Source organism: Rhinatrema bivittatum, chromosome 4 (genome assembly GCF_901001135.1).
Source record: "Rhinatrema bivittatum chromosome 4, aRhiBiv1.1, whole genome shotgun sequence".
Classification (NCBI taxonomy): domain Eukaryota; kingdom Metazoa; phylum Chordata; class Amphibia; order Gymnophiona; family Rhinatrematidae; genus Rhinatrema; species Rhinatrema bivittatum.
In genome coordinates, this window is record NC_042618.1 from 251158241 (window position 1) to 251174091 (window position 15851).

The 15851-nt window shown below is 45.0% G+C and overlaps 1 protein-coding gene across 1 annotated transcript in view; it reads left to right on the forward strand.

The window, feature by feature from the left end:
* The window catches only part of BICD1 (BICD cargo adaptor 1), a 396445-nt gene that overhangs the window by 210610 nt on the left and 169984 nt on the right, over positions 1-15851 (forward strand). The window contains exon 2 of the mRNA XM_029597485.1: positions 2634-2846. Within this exon, the coding sequence (XP_029453345.1) occupies positions 2634-2846 (213 nt within the window). The remainder of the gene's footprint in view (positions 1-2633; positions 2847-15851) is intronic.

A 15851-nucleotide genomic window follows, 5' to 3' on the forward strand; every position in this document is an offset into this window, starting at 1 on the left:
CACTGGGCCCAAAATCCATGTGCCAGCACCCCAATGTAAATCCTTGCTCAGTGCCAGCACTACCCCCAGAACATCTGATGCCTTCTGGCACTACATGGCTGTCAGTGAGTTTGAGCTGCTCGATATCCAAACTCCCGTGACAAGACTGAGACTAGCAGGAGTTCAGGGACGGCACAGCTGAGAACTGTACAGTGCCGGAAGGCATCAGCTCTTTTGCATTTTTTAACACTTATTAGGCAAATAAAGCTGTCGTTTCTACCACACACCTTTTTTTTATTTTCTACTAACACTTTCTTGTCAAGGATTTCTGCCAGTTCGGCTTCAATTAATGAGACACAGTAGATTTTCCTACACTAATTTAGCAAGGGAATCCCAAATGGGTGAAATAGGGATGTCAAAAAAATGAGCTGCTACCAATTTTGAAACCACTAGGGGCTATTGCATTTTAATTGTATGTGCAGCCTTGTATTTCAAAAGAAGACAGAGAAAGCAGTAATACTTTCGATCAATCAAGAATTCGATTGCAAATAAGTTACTAATGAAAATAACCTTTTCCCCTCAAATCTCTAGGAGCAATTATATTCAGAGCTATGTCACAACTTGCTTCCCATATATTGGTTCATGCAATCTGTGTGACATTAAATCCAATATGGACTACTGGGATTCAGTGAGGTCCATATTCAATAAGCCAGTGAGTGACACAAATATCCAGGGAAAGTTATGTGCATAACATTTCCCGGATCTTCAGACTGTCAAAATATACTCAAAGTTAATGCATGCAACTTTATTCAGGTAAAGATAGGACTGCTATTTTTCCAATGGGAATTGTGCATGCAACTTTACCTGGAGAGTGTTGAATGACACACTTATGGGTAGATTTTCAAAGGCCTATGCGCATAAATCCTGGGGTTTACGCGTGTGGCTGGGCCTTGTGCACGCCAGGCGAATTTTCAAAAAGACCCGGCCACGCTCGTAAACCCCAGTATGCACACAACTGCCGAGCCTCTTCAAAGGGGCGTGGTCTGAGTGGGGAGGGGCAGGGGGGCGGTCCTGGGGACCTGAAGAAAGTTCTAAAACAAACAAACAAAAAAATGTAGGGTTTGGGGGTGGGGAGGAGAGGGGAAGAGGGAGGGAGTTTAGGTAGGGGGGTAAGGAAGCTCCCTCCCAGTCCGCTCCTTAATTGGAGCGGACTGGGAGGGAACTGGAGAAGGCCTGAATGCGTCACCACCCGGAATTTGCATAAGTTCTCCCCCCCTTGTGCACGCCGCCCGCAAATACGCACGCAAATTATAAAACCCTGGCTGTAGAGATAGGCTGTCGAGAAAAAACTTGACATGACAGAAGAAAACTAACTGCAGTTTTGAAATCAGTATGCCTATTTAAGTCTAAAACAGCTGAAAAATCAAACTCAACAAGAATTATGTTAAAAATTGTTCCCCAGTGTTTTATATCCCCTCTTCCACTACATAGTCATTGGAACAGCAGCAGCAGCCCTTGGTCAAAGGCCATACAATCACAGGTCCTGAACCCAGCCTCTAGGTGTCACTGTTGTGCCATGACTAGATTGCCCTCCTGCAGTCCCCCACCTAGGAGCTATAAATGTGCCCTCTGCCAATCCAGGTAGCAGAAGAGCTAGCCTATGAATCAAAACCAGGTTGTCTTTATGGCTGACCCAATTTTTTTCGACATTCTGATTTGTACTATGCTGTAACATCCCATAGTGAACAAATTGGGCAATTTATTCATGGTGGCCATTAAGCTATAAATGATATACATTGTACAATCTGCCCTGGTTCTTTTTAATACTTTTCATGAACGATTCTTTTCCCCTGTAGATTACTACTTCTCATCTTCCTACATACACATACACACAGGGGTAGATTTTCAAGGATTATGTGCGTAAGATATGCACGTAACCCCCGAAAACCTACCCCTGCGCATGCCGAGCTTATTTTGCATAGGCTCGGCGGCGCACGCAAGCCCCGGAACGCACGTATGTCCCGGGGCTTCGAAAAATGGGCGGTCCGGGGCGGGGCCGTGGGCGAAACAAGGTGGGGGGGATTTAGGTAGGGCTAGGGGTGGGTTAGATAGGGGAAGGGAGGCAAAGTTGGGGGGGACCAAAAAAAAAGTTCCTTCCAAGGCCGCTCCGATTTCGGAGCGGCCTTGGAGGGAACAGGGAAATCCATTGGGCCTCCCCTAGGGCTCGGTGCGCGCAAGGTGCACAAGTGTGCACCTTGCGCGTGCCAACTCCAGATTTTATAACATGCACGCGGCAGCACGCGCATGTTATAAAATCGGGTGTACATTTGTGCGCGCCGGGTAGCGCACACAAATGTACCCCGCTCACGCAAAATTTAAAATCGGCCCCACAGAGAATAAGACCAATGTAAATATGTAAAACTGAAAAAGAAATCTAGCTTAAACAATTTTTTCATTATATTCAACTGCAAGCTTTTTGAACAAGTCCTGAAAGTTGTGCCTTAAAATGTGATTTATTTTAAAGATATCTTCCCTACTTTGATGGTTTTAATTTAACACATGTATTGTTGATGGACTGATATGGTATGGTGGCCCTTTTCTGCTTTTAGGGAGCACAGTTTATTGTATTGACTCACATACTCTTATTCCCACAGGCTTTTGGACAATCATTCTCCATCCACCGCAAAGTAGCTGAAGATGGTGAAACTCGAGAAGAGACTCTCCTACAGGAGTCTGCTTCCAAGGAGGCGTACTACCTGGGGAAGATACTGGAAATGCAGAATGAGGTGAAACAGAACAGGACGGTGGCCACCAATGTCCAGGGAGAGAATGAGAGACTCACTGCAGTTGTGCAAGACCTGAAAGAGGTAATTGAAGTTGGGCACAGTATTTAAAGAAGGCGGGTCTTTAATGGTGAACTTTCCACTGTTTGTTTGTTTTTTTTTAATTCTTTATTTATCAATTTTTAACAAATCATTACAAGAAACTCTTGTTGAAAAATAGAAAAAAAGAACAAAAAACAAACCAATATTCCAATTTCTAATCTTTTACTATAGTCATCATTAATCTTCTTCTTTTTTCAAATAGTCCACAATAATGGTGATCCAAGATTTTACTAATTTCAAAAAGGAAAATATTAAATATATACTAATTCACAGTAATTACAGCAGTGATTACAGCGGGGTTTTTTTTTTTTGTTTGGTTTTTTTTATATAATAGGGCTACCTTTTCTTATGTAGGGTAATATAATCATATATAATTAAATCTTCGCTTCGGGTAAGACAAAAAATATCTAAATCTATCCTAAACAAAATCCCACCCTGTAATGTATCCACACAATTATTAAAATTTATTTAAGAGAACTTGAAAAAATTTTTTTATGGGATGAGGTAAGTTTCATACGTATTCTGATGCATGCCTCTGCAGCCTTACTTCAGTTTTCATATGGTGTAATCATAAACTTACCTCCCTCCCACTCACTTTATTACTAAAAAAAATGTTTTTCTAAATTTTGTGAATTTTTTATTATTGTGTTTGTTAAAAAATTTGTGTATACTTTAATAAACTCGCAACATTCTTAACTATGTTAAAGGACCCACTTATTGAGTATGCCCTCTAATCCTTGGACAAATCAATTGAATTCAACAACAGTTTGAACTGTCCAGAAAATCTTTCCCAAACAATTGAATTTGTTCTTTTGATGTTGTTCCTTAATTGTTAATTCCAGTGCCCTTCCAACATATGTATCTCCTAATTAGATGTTTAGCAAATGGTATGAATTACAATATAATGCAATATTTCTCTTTCTGTTTTAAAGCCGTCTTTTGTCCAAAAACCCTTAGTCTTGTGCAAATGGAATTCTCTACCACAATACTTCAATGACTTGTGGTATATCCCCATCTTTTTTTTTTTTTTTTTTTTTTAATTCTTTATTTATGATTTTTTTAAATACAATACATAAATATGACTATTGTATTTGTAAAATATCCCCATCTTGGTTATGTAATAAATTTTCAAAAATGGTATCCGGCTCCCACTTGCTTACAACATAGTGATGTTGCAATGTTAAAGTTTACTAAACTCTTTGTCTTTTCTTGACGCCAAACCGATTTTCTTTAAAATCCCATTCTAATGAACACTTTGAGTATCCCGCAATCACTTATCTTTTGTTTTCTCCCTAAATGGCCATGTTTCGAAAAGTCTACCTTTTCTTCATCAGGGGAGTCCACGTTTAATTTTCATTCCTCGCTGTCAGGTAATTCTGTTCTGTGGCGCGCCCTGATTGATCCCCTGATATAGGAATGTTCCTGTCACTGCTTCCTTGCCTTGGCAATCAGGTCAGTTTGTTCTAAGATTGCCTCTGCGTTTGTGCTTGTTCCTGCTTGTACCTAGTCTTGTTCTAGGATCCTTCTGTTCCAGTTCTGTTCCTGACTTGTCCCTGCATCCTAGTTCCTGTATCCTGCTTGTTCTCGTGTTCGTCTGTCTGTCTACTCAGGTAGAACCCTCGGACTGTCTTTCTGGTACTGACCTCAGCCTGTTCCTGACTTGCCTGCCTGCCTGCCACCAGCCTCAAAGACCACGGCCTGATCCTGACCTTTCTGCCTGCTTGCCGCCTGCCTCAAGACCTCAGACTGCCTTTGACCTCGTTTGCCCTCTGGTTCCTGACCTCTGCTTTGCTGACCACTCCTCGGACTGACCTCTGGACACTTACAAGCCTAGGTAAAATGGCAATCCAACCATTTTCATGTGTATATGTAAACATGACAAGCATGACAGATGAAAATGGAACATTAGATCTAGCAGCAACCAGTGTTGGGAATGCTATTACTAGAACACTACAAAATGAAGCTGTTTTAGATCCAGTCCTTGCAATCTAGGTGATTACCATGATGGACCCACAGCTCACAATACATTTGTAGGAACATGATATCATTAGAGATCTCTACTGAAGACATCATCTGTGTACCTTGCTCTGCGGATCATCATCTACTCTATGGTGGTATCCACTCGGGGTATTCTCCTATCCATGGACCCCGTGTCTCTGGGTTGGTGAGACCTCCTCTCTGACACCCCCCGCTCCGCGGGCTGTGTCACTCTTTCTCTTTAATAAAGACTCTAGACTGATACTGTTTCTGACTTCACTGAGACTTCGCCTCCCGACGGTGAGGCTCACGGGGCTCCTCCCTGTGGGCGGTACCATTCTCACCTCAGCCCAAGGCCCACACACTACTAATCCTAACAGATTGCCAAGTCCATGGATCCAGCACAGGTCTCAGCAATCCAGGACATTCCTGGCCTGGCCCAGCGAATCACAGGGTAGTCCAATCGAATTGGGGTGAGTGCATCTGTAGCCATGGTAGTCCGAGTACCACCAGATGTATAGCTTTGTCCAGGACTAGGAATGAAATGGTCTCAGAGTGTAGAGACCCTGTGTGGAAACGAAGAGGTTGAGTAGTGTAGGAGACCTCACCAGGTAATGGCTCGCCATGTATAGATGACAGTAGCAGTGGAGTGGGTGTCCGAACAGTGGGGATTCGTAGGTGCTCTACGAGTTGTCGAAGTATGACATTCCCACCAGCACCGGAGTCCACTAGGTCTAGTGTGTGGAATTCGAGAGCATCTGAGATAATGGAGACTGGAAGAGTCAGTGGAGGAGATGGAAAAGTTAGACCTAGGAAAAGTCCTCCAGCGGATCCTAGGTCTGCAAGTTTTCTGAACAGATGGGACAGGAGGGCCCAGCATGGCCAGATTGTCGCAGTACATGCAGAGGCCTAGTCTTTTTCGGTAACACCTCTCCTTGGTCATTAAGTGGCTGCGGCCTAGTTGTATGGGTTTTTTCTCTTCGATACTAGGTGCAGGAGTGGTCTGAGTAACCGGCACTGGACGAGAGCATGTAAACCCTAGAGATATCTTTTTAAGACCTTTTACTTCTTGTGACCGCTCACGCAGACAACGGTCAATTCATCCTGCAAGGTTGATCAGAGAGTCCAGAGTATCGGGGAGTTCACGTGCTGCTAATTTGTCTTTAATACGAGAGATAAAACCTTCTAGGAAAATGGCCCGCAGACAACCCAGGTCCCAATGTAGCTCTGAGGACAAGATTTTAAACTCAATAACATAATCAGTCAAAGGTTTGGTACCTTGTTGTAAATGCAGGAGTGCAGATCCAGCGACAGTCTTGCGGGCGGGATCTTCAAATACAGAACGAAAGAGACCAAGGAAGCCTGTCAAGTCTTTGAGAATTGGATCATTACGCTCCCAGAGAGGTGAAGCCCAGGCCAGGGCTTTCCCATCTAAAAGAAACAGTATATACATAGTTTTGGACACTACATCTGGGAAATAAGTAGGTTGCAGTGAAAAGTGCATACAGCACTGATTTAGAAAGGCCCTACATAACAGGGGTTCACCTGTAGGTGCTGGCAAGGGTACGGAGAATCGTACAGGTGTCACCTGTAGAGAGGAGATGTCCTTGTCAGGTGTTGATAGAGAATTCATCCGAGAATTTAGTTGATTGAAGGCATTAGCTAAAGTCTCTAATATCCTTTGTTGCTCAGCAAGACATTGGGCCAGGCCAGGGATGGCCTGCAGAGCTGAGACCTGAGCCGGGTCCATGGAGTTAGCAATCAGTTATGGTTTTATAAGAATGTAAACCATGGGCCGAGATGAGAGATGTCTCTGCCCATAGGGAGGAACCCCGTGAGCCTCACCGTCGGTGGGCGGGGTCTCAGCGACGTAGGACACAGCTGTAGTGGAGACTTTATTGAGAGGAAAAATAAGGCATAGCCCGCGGAGCGGGAAGATAAATAAACACAGTTCTTGAGCAATAGGTATGCCCAGGGTGGCACCACTGGAATGAAGATCCGGTAGTGGCCCGCAGTGCGGGGTACACCAGGAGATTCCTGCAGGCGGGTGGAGATTACCTCAGAAGTGCAGATCCGTTAGTGGCCCGCAGCGTGGGGCACGCCGAGGATGACTGTACTGATGATGAGGCTGTTGGTAAGGTCTGAGGTGCAGGAACCCGGATGTGGATCTTGTAGAAGCGGCAATACCCTGCAGCTCAGGATATGTTGGAATAGTAATTGCTAAAGAGGAACGGTAGTGCCCGAGGCACGGGGTACACCGTAGTAGCTTCAGTAAGGCTGGTATCGTAGAAGGTACTCACAAAAGGAAGTTCCAGGAGAGATTCCAGGCAGGAAGGGCCCCTGAGGAGCGGGTACCCAGAGCATCCGAACACCAAGAGGAGACACCGGAACTGGAGATCCAAGAATGGAGCGGATTTAGCAACAAGAGAAGTCCTTGCTAACTCGTAGTAGCAGAGGGCCAGCCAGCTTAAGTACAGCAGCGGGTTGACGTCATCGGGAGGGGGTTCCCGCTATGACGTGTGCAAAGGAGGCCCTTGCGTGCGCATGCGCCTTAGGTGATTCCGGAAACAAGATGGCGGTCAGCAGCACCTACACCATCCCGGGAACACCGGGGAGGTCGGCGGTGGTTGGTGGAGGCCGCCATTCATCCTAGGATTGATGGTGGGAAAAAAGAGGTGAGCATGAGGTTGCAGCCATCTGCGACCGACTGGCGTAGCAGTTTAAATCCCATCTAAAGACCCACCTTTTTGAAACTGATTTTAAATCTTATGCCTGATTGTCTGCTTTTAGTCTTAACTAACTTTCTTTTCTTTTAGCCAAGTCTCTTGTCCTGTATGTTTGTCTTATTATTTTGTAAGTTCTATTGAGCAAGGCTGTCTTTTTGTATGTTTGGGCAGCATTGCGTATGTTGTGTAGCACTATAGAAATGATAAGTAGTAGTAATAGGTACTGGCTGGGATATAGGGCACAGGCTAGAGCTGGATACAGGACACAGACTAGGATGGATACAGGGCACAGACTGAAGCTGGATACAGGATAAGGACAGTACAGGATATAGACTGGGCACAGACTGGGGCTAGATAGAGGCATAGATTAGACCATGGAAGAGGCCACAGAGCAAAGCAAGGAGGTTCAAGAGGCCACAAGGCAAAGCAGGAGGCCTGGAGGTCACAATGAAGGTAAGGCAGAAGGCTCAGAGGCCACAAGACAAGGTAAGGCAGAAAGCCGGAGACCACAGGGCTAACCAAGGCAGAAAGCTTGGAGGCCACAAGGTAAGAGAAAGCCTGGGTAGGCCGCAAAATAAGCTAAAATAGCAAGATAGAGGTGGCCAGGTCAGAGAGCCAAAGTGACTCAATGAAGAGGCATTGAGGTATTGAGCAGGATGGGTTAAGTAGGGCTGAGGCTTGGGCGTAGTAGAGTCAGTGAGAAGGTAATTGTCAAGATAATGATGAAGGCTCATTGAGGACTCCTGTTGGGGGGAAGACTGCACAGGAGGCTAAACCTTAATAAAGTAGTGAGCAAAGCTCGCTAGAGATCTCTGCTGGTGGGGAGGCATCCTAGCAGGTAAAACCAGGGCACTGTGAGGCTGCATAGCAGGTGAAACCATGACACTAAGTTCCCATCTTCTGGCTACTATTTATTTATTTAGATTTATATTCCACTTTTCACACTTTTTTCAGCGCTTCAAAGTGAATTACATTCAGGTATTGTAGGTATTTCCCTATCCTGAGGCAATTGTTTGATTATCTTTTTCCCTATTTAGATGCAGGTCTGAGGCCCACTTTTCACATTAAGATTGCTACAGACCTCCTCCAGAGATTTCCTCTGGCTTTGTACCAATATTTTTGGTGCCCTTTAACCTTTGTTTGGACCCTTGGGGTCTTCATGCTACTCTTTGTGCTGCTTTGACCCTCTCTCAGTGATTTGGGATGTTTTCTGCCACCTATGTTGCTTCATTCTGCTTTCATCATGTTTATGGCTGTTCGTGACACTCTTGGTGCTTCTTTCGTCCTCTCATATTACATTGGCATGTTCATGCCACTGTTTTTGGTGTCCTTTGCCCCTCTTTTGGAGCCATGGAGTGCTCCTACCAGTCTTGCTGCTACTTTGCTCCAATCATGGTACCTTGGAGAACTCCTGCCACCATGGGTGGTTCTATCATGAGGCAGGGTGAGGCGATGGACTCAGGCGGCAGAATTTTGGAGCGGCAAAAAGTTCTCCTCCAAAACACCCTGTCTCCAAAGTCAAACATTGGATCGGGCAGGGATAAACCAAACCCCTGCGCGATCAACTCAGTGGCAACACACTTTCCTAGCACCAGGCAGCAGGAGTCGCATTTATCCTGATGTCATCTCCTGCTGCTGCGGGAAGATACTGTTTAAAGTTTGTGAAAGTTCATTGAGTTTCACTACTCCACCCTCACGTTATGACCCTATGGCCTAGGGGGCATGCAGCAAAAGTGTAACTGCCTTTTTCCATCAAAAAGAAGTGGACTACCTAGTCAAGTGCTCAGATTGGAACAGCGCTTGGGTTGGAGAGGAGGGATGTGGAAGGCTTCTCCCTTTCTGTAGCGTGCGGCTCGCTCTCTATGGGCCGTGACCATGACTGTTAAGAGTCACACTTGTGATGATGTTCTGAGCCTGTAAGGAAGATGGCGGCAGTTGGGACAGGGTGCGAGCACTTTGTGCGGGGCCGCATACTGAGAGTGAGTGCAGACGAGGATGAGGTTCTTTGTCCTGATTTCTATTGGGCCAAATCCAGTCTTGTGGTTGGATAAAGGGTAGACTGGAACCTAGGGAGGTCATCTTGAATTTTTCATAACAAAGGTATTTGTTGAGATTCCTTAGATCTAGGATAGGCTAGAGGCCCACTAATTTCTTGGGGATGAGGAATTATTTGGAATAATAGCCCTGATCATGGTTGGCACAGGCTAATTCTTGTGTGGTGTTTTTCTTGAGGAGGGATTGAACCTCCTGCTGTAAAAGATCTTGCTGGGATTGATCTTTTAGAAGGGCAGAGAGGTGGAGGGTTCAAGGCTTGCTCTTGAAATTGAGGCAGTAATCCCATTAGACTATTGACAGAACCCACTGGTCCAGTGTTATCTGGGACAAAGATGTTGCATATAGGTGTATTCTGCTCCCAATCGGTGTTGCCTGCTGTGGTGGAGGTAATCTTAAAAACCCTGTTGTGGATTTGAAGCCACTTGAGGTGGCTGCTTTTGCTGACACCTCTCTTTGCCTTCCTTTTTGCTGTGTAGGCTGTTGTTGAGGTCATGACAACTGGTACAGAGGCCGTCAATAGGCTTGATAAAAAGCAGCATTGGAGTACTTTACATTGGTAACCTTGGTGAATGTTCTGAAGGGGTGGCAATAGAAGAGAAAGATTTTCCTTAGGAACCTCAGAAAGGTCAGCCACCAATAAGAACATAAGAACATAAGAAAATGCCATACTGGGTCAGACCAAGGGTCCATCAAGCCCAGCATCCTGTTTCCAACAGTGGCCAATCCAGGCCATAAGAACCTGGCAAGTACCCAAAAACTAAGTCTATTCCATGTTACCATTGCTAATGGCAGTGGCTATTCTCTAAGTGAACTTAATAGCAGGTAATGGACTTCTCCTCCAAGAACCTATCCAATCCTTTTTTAAACACAGCTATACTAACTGCACTAACCACATCCTCTGGCAACAAATTCCAGAGTTTAATTGTGCGTTGAGTAAAAAAGAACTTTCTCCGATTAGTTTTAAATGTGCCCCATGCTAACTTCATGGAGTGCCCCCTAGTCTTTCTACTATCCGAAAGAGTAAATAACCGATTCACATCTACCCGTTCTAGACCTCTCATAATTTTAAACATCTCTATCATATCCCCCCTCAGCCGTCTCTTCTCCAAGCTGAAAAGTCCTAACCTCTTTAGTCTTTCCTCATAGGGGAGCTGTTCCATTCCCCTTATCATTTTGGTAGCCCTTCTCTGTACCTTCTCCATCGCAATTATATCTATTTTTAGATGCGGCGACCAGAATTGTACACAGTATTCAAGGTGCGGTCTCACCGTGAAGCGATACAGAGGCATTATGACATTTTCCGTTTTATTCACCATTCCCTTTCTAATAATTCCCAACATTCTGTTTGCTTTTTTGACTGCCGCAGCACGCTGAACTGACAGTTTCAATGTCAATGTTTCTTTAAGTGTGTGCCTCTCATTACTTTATCCTAAACTATTCTTTCTTTTAAACAACAAAGAACCAAAATAAAGTAGTATGATATTTCATAACCGAGTAAGAGGAAACTGGACATGACTTATAACACTCACCAAATTATATTTTTTATGAAACTATGTTACAGTAAATTAACGGCACCTGTTTAAGAGTTTAGAATTCCAGATGGATTTAACACATAGTTTTTGTGCCCTATTGTGAACTGTTGTGATGGCACCCGCTTAACGACGGTATAGAAAAGACTTTAAATAAATAAATAAACAAATAAACAAACAAATAAATAAATAAATAAATAAATAAATGTGTTATCCACTATGACGCCTAGATCTCTTTCTTGGGTTGTAGCACCTAATATGGAACCCAACATTGTGTAATTATAGCATGGGTTATTTTTCCCTATATGCATCACCTTGCACTTATCCACATTAAATTTCATCTGCCATTTGGATGCCCAATTTTCCAGTCTCACAAGGTCTTCCTGCAATTTATTACAATCTGCTTGTGATTTAACTACTCTGAACAATTTTGTGTCATCTGCAAATTTGATTATCTCACTCGTCGTATTTCTTTCCAGATCATTTATAAATATATTGGGAGCAACCCAATTCTGATGGGGTGGACTCCAGTGGTTGAATTTGATATACTGGAGGGAAAGTAGGAGGCATAGACTGTGGAAGCAATGATGTGAAGAAGTTATGGACAATATCTGTAATTTGTTTTACCGCTTGTTGTGAATGTTGAGCATTAGATTGGAGTGTTGCTTTTCCAGTGCCAGGTGTGGGAGTGAGAAGCAAAAGAGAGCAAATGGGCTGAAGAATAGAACATAAGAACATAAGAAATTGCCATGCTGGGTCAGACCAAGGGTCCATCAAGCCCAGCATCCTGTTTCCAACAGAGGCCAAAACCAGGCCACAAGAACCTGGCAATTACCCAAACACTAAGGAGAACCCATGCTACTGATGCAATTAATAGCAGTGGCTATTCCCTAAGTATAATTGATTAATAGCCATTAATGGACTTCTCCTCCAAGAACTTATCCAAACCTTTTTTGAACCCAGCTACACTAACTGCACTAACCACCTCCTCTGGCAACAAATTCCAGAGCTTTATTGTGCGTTGAGTGAAAAAGAATTTTCTCCGATTAGTCTTAAATGTGTTACTTGCTAATTTCATGGAATGCCCCCTAGTCCTTCTATTATTCGAAAGTGTAAATAACCGAGTCAAGAACTCTCATGATCTTAAAGACCTCTATCATATCCCCCCTCAGCCATCTCTTCTCTAAGCTGAACAGCTCTAACCTCTTCAGCCTTTCCTCATAGGGGAGCCCTTCTCTGTACCTTCTCCATTGCAACTATATCTTTTTTGAGATGCGGTGACCAGAATTGTACACAGTATTCAAGGTGCGGTCTCACATGGAGCGATACAGAGGCATTATGATATTTTCCGTTCTATTAACCATTCTCTTCCTAATAATTCCTAACATTCTATTTGCTTTTTTGACTGCTGCAGCACACTGAGCTGACGATTTTAAAGTATTATCCACTATGATGCCTAGATCTTTTTCCTGGGTGGTAGCTCCTAATATGGAACCTAACATGTAACTACAGCAAGGGTTATTTTTCCCTATATGCATCACCTTGCACTTGTCCACATTAAATTTCATCTGCCATTTGGATGCCCAATCTTCCAGTCTTGCAAGGTCCTCCTGTAATGTATCACAGTCTGCTTGTGATTTAACTACTCTGAATAATTTTGTATCATCGCAAATTTGATAACCTCACTCGTCGTATTCCTTTCCAGATCATTTATAAATATATTGAAAAGCACCGGTCCAAGTACAGATCCCTGAGGCACTTCACTGTTTACCCTTTTCCACTGAGAAAATTGACCATTTAATCCTACTCTCCTGAAACCTTGTTGCCATAAAGTAGAAGGGAGCAAGGCAACGAGAGCTTGGCAGAAGTTGAGGTGATACCATCAGGTGATATATGGATTTTGAAATCTTTGGTGGTAGAATTGCTGCTGCCAGGATATCTAAGGACAATTCCCCAGTTGGGGCAGGCTCTTGCCACTCCTCTTGCATAGCATCTGGAGATGCAGGCATGAAAAGACTGTTGCGCGGGCTGGCCACACAGCCACGTGACCGACTCCACTTACCGGCACAGCCAGTTCCTCAGTGGCTATACCTCAGCGTCACTCCCAAGGCGCCTCCCCCGCTTGGGGCTCCGACACAGGCAGACCCATGCACAGGCAGGCCTCCAGGTGCTCGTTCCACCTCTTAAAGGGACCCGGGACCAAGAAGTGCCCCAGCCCCGGGAAATGATGTCAGGTCCGACGCTCTATTTAGTTTTGGACCTCGGCAGTCTGCTTTGCCTTGCAACAGGTCTCCTCCTAGTGAGTAGCTGTCCGCTGAGCCTTCATCTGGGTTCCTGCCTTGTGCCCCTGCCTTCCTTCCTGCCTCCATGATCCTGTACCAGCCCGTTTGCCTCTGTGTTCCTGCCCTGCTTCCCGTCTCCTGTCCGGCTTGTCTTGATTCTGACCTTGGAACGCCCCTGGGTTCTGCTTGCCTGCCGCCTGCCCCTGACCTCAGAATGCCCCTGGATTCTGCCTGCTTGCTGCCTGCCTCTGACCTCGGTACATTCCTGGACTCTACCCGCTCAGTACCTTGCCAACCTCTTCTTTATCTGACTTCATGGGATCTTCTTCTTCCTCAGGAACTCCACCTTAACCCTGCCTGCCCCGGCACCCAAGGGCACAAACTGTGTGCGGGGAACGAGGGTGGGTACAGGTGAAGGTCCAGCTCAGGTTCCTGCTCCTCCAGTTCCACCTACCAATGGCGGGGACCTGCGGGACTTCCCGGCAGGTAGTGCTAACCTCGCCTCGGCTAAGGGTCCACACCTTGGTTGGCAACAGCCAACAAAGACTTTCAGCAGAGGAGCTTGACGTGAGGGGAGAATGGGAATGATATTGAGCTTCCTCTGTCTCCCTTGCAGTGAAAGAATATCCTTCATCTCCATGGAATCTTCGCCTCTTTAAAGGAGGGGAGTCAGTGGTAGCAGAAGCTTGCTTGCTAGTTTTCTTTAGGTGGGCAAGTGGCAATTCCATGGTATGTGCCATATGAGTGTGGAGCAGTGGTCTTTGAGCCCCGTTTGTCATCTCCTGTGCCTGTTGCATTGTACACAAAGTATGTCATGCCAGTGTTGGCGTGGTGTACATTGTTTTTGGTGCCGCATGCATCATCTTGTGCACCATATGAGCTCTATGTGCTGCCTTCTGTACCATATGCACCACCCTGTGCACTGCAGGCTTTGTATGTCCTTGCCGTGGGCATCATCTTAGGCTTCATATGCACCATGTCCTGCACTTTGGGCACATTCTTGAGTGCTGAGTGCGCCATCTTTGGTGCCGTGTTTGCCGCAGTCAGTGCCAGATACACCATCGCCGATGATGTGCATAGTCTTCAGCACATGTTGAGCTTTTTTCAGCGCTTTTTGTGTGGGGCTTGGGGAATACAGGGGCTGTTGTCCTGGCTGCGCCACATGCTTAAGCTCCTTATAACTGGGGAGTGTCACTATGGATGCCAGCTGGGGTTCATGCACATAAGGGCATCACAGCTGTCCCAGAGATGACTGGGCTGAGTGGAGAAGTTCTCCTACCTCTTCTAGAGATGAGAATGAGGAAGTTGATAATTGAGCCGAGGTGTCTTCACCCCGGAGTCAAGCTATTTTCTCTTCTTGTTGCCTGTGCACCTTGGGTGATATTCTCCTGCAGTCAAGGCAATTGGCCTGGTCGTGATCTGGGTCCAGGCATAAATAACAATAGTTGTGGCCATCCGTGATGGACATTATGTGGCCACAACTACAGTATTTAAAGCTTGAGGTCTTTCTTTGTGCAAGAAAAGGTTTAAAAAAAACTGAGGAGGAATCGAGAGACAGATTGCACGTCCGTGCGAAGCATGAATAAAAAAGAAGTGAGGAGACTTTTGGAAGATTTGTTTGTGTGGGAACCACCACCCGTGCCCAGTAGAGCAAAAAGCTTTATGCTTTGAGAGACAGCTCCGCCTGGTGCTGCCCTGATGACGTCATCCTTGCAGCATAGCTAATTCAGCTTGCTTATCGATGAAAAAATGAATTGACACCCAGGGATGAAAAAAGAAAACACTTTTTGAGGCTGCACACTCCTAGGAAAGAACTGGAGAGAGAAAAGAGACTGGTTAGTTGTGCCTCCAGGAAAAGGTTCGGAAACACTAACATAGACTAGTATGTCAGGGTTTCCGTGTGCGTCACTGTCAGATTCAATCAAGGGCAACTCCTTACCCTTCTTCTTGCTGTATTTAACCGATAAATTGCATAATTGCATCCAGGACTCTTCTGCGGGGAATCAACTAATATTATTACCCAGATTTACATGGCTGCAACTGCAGATGAAGAGTAATGAAGCAATGGCCAGCAAAGAAGCAATTTAGTTCTTTTCCCCTTTCACATTAATTAATCTGCTTTTCTTACTCTCTTGGGAATTAGATTTTTTTTAAATCACAGAGACTTAATTGCTTTCAATTATTCATATTGCACAAGATGAGAAGGTGGCTTCAGGGCTGGTGCAAGGGTATTAGGCGCCCCAGGCAAAACTTCAGTCTTGCTTCCCTTGAGACTTACCTACTGGAAGCAGCTCCAGCACTGTGCTCCATTCTTTGGTGGTTGTAAATTGTAAATCCCCTGAATATGTGCTTCTATCTGCCAGGCTGCCTTCTCAGATACCACAAAAAGATGTTCTTCATAGAATAATGCGCATATAT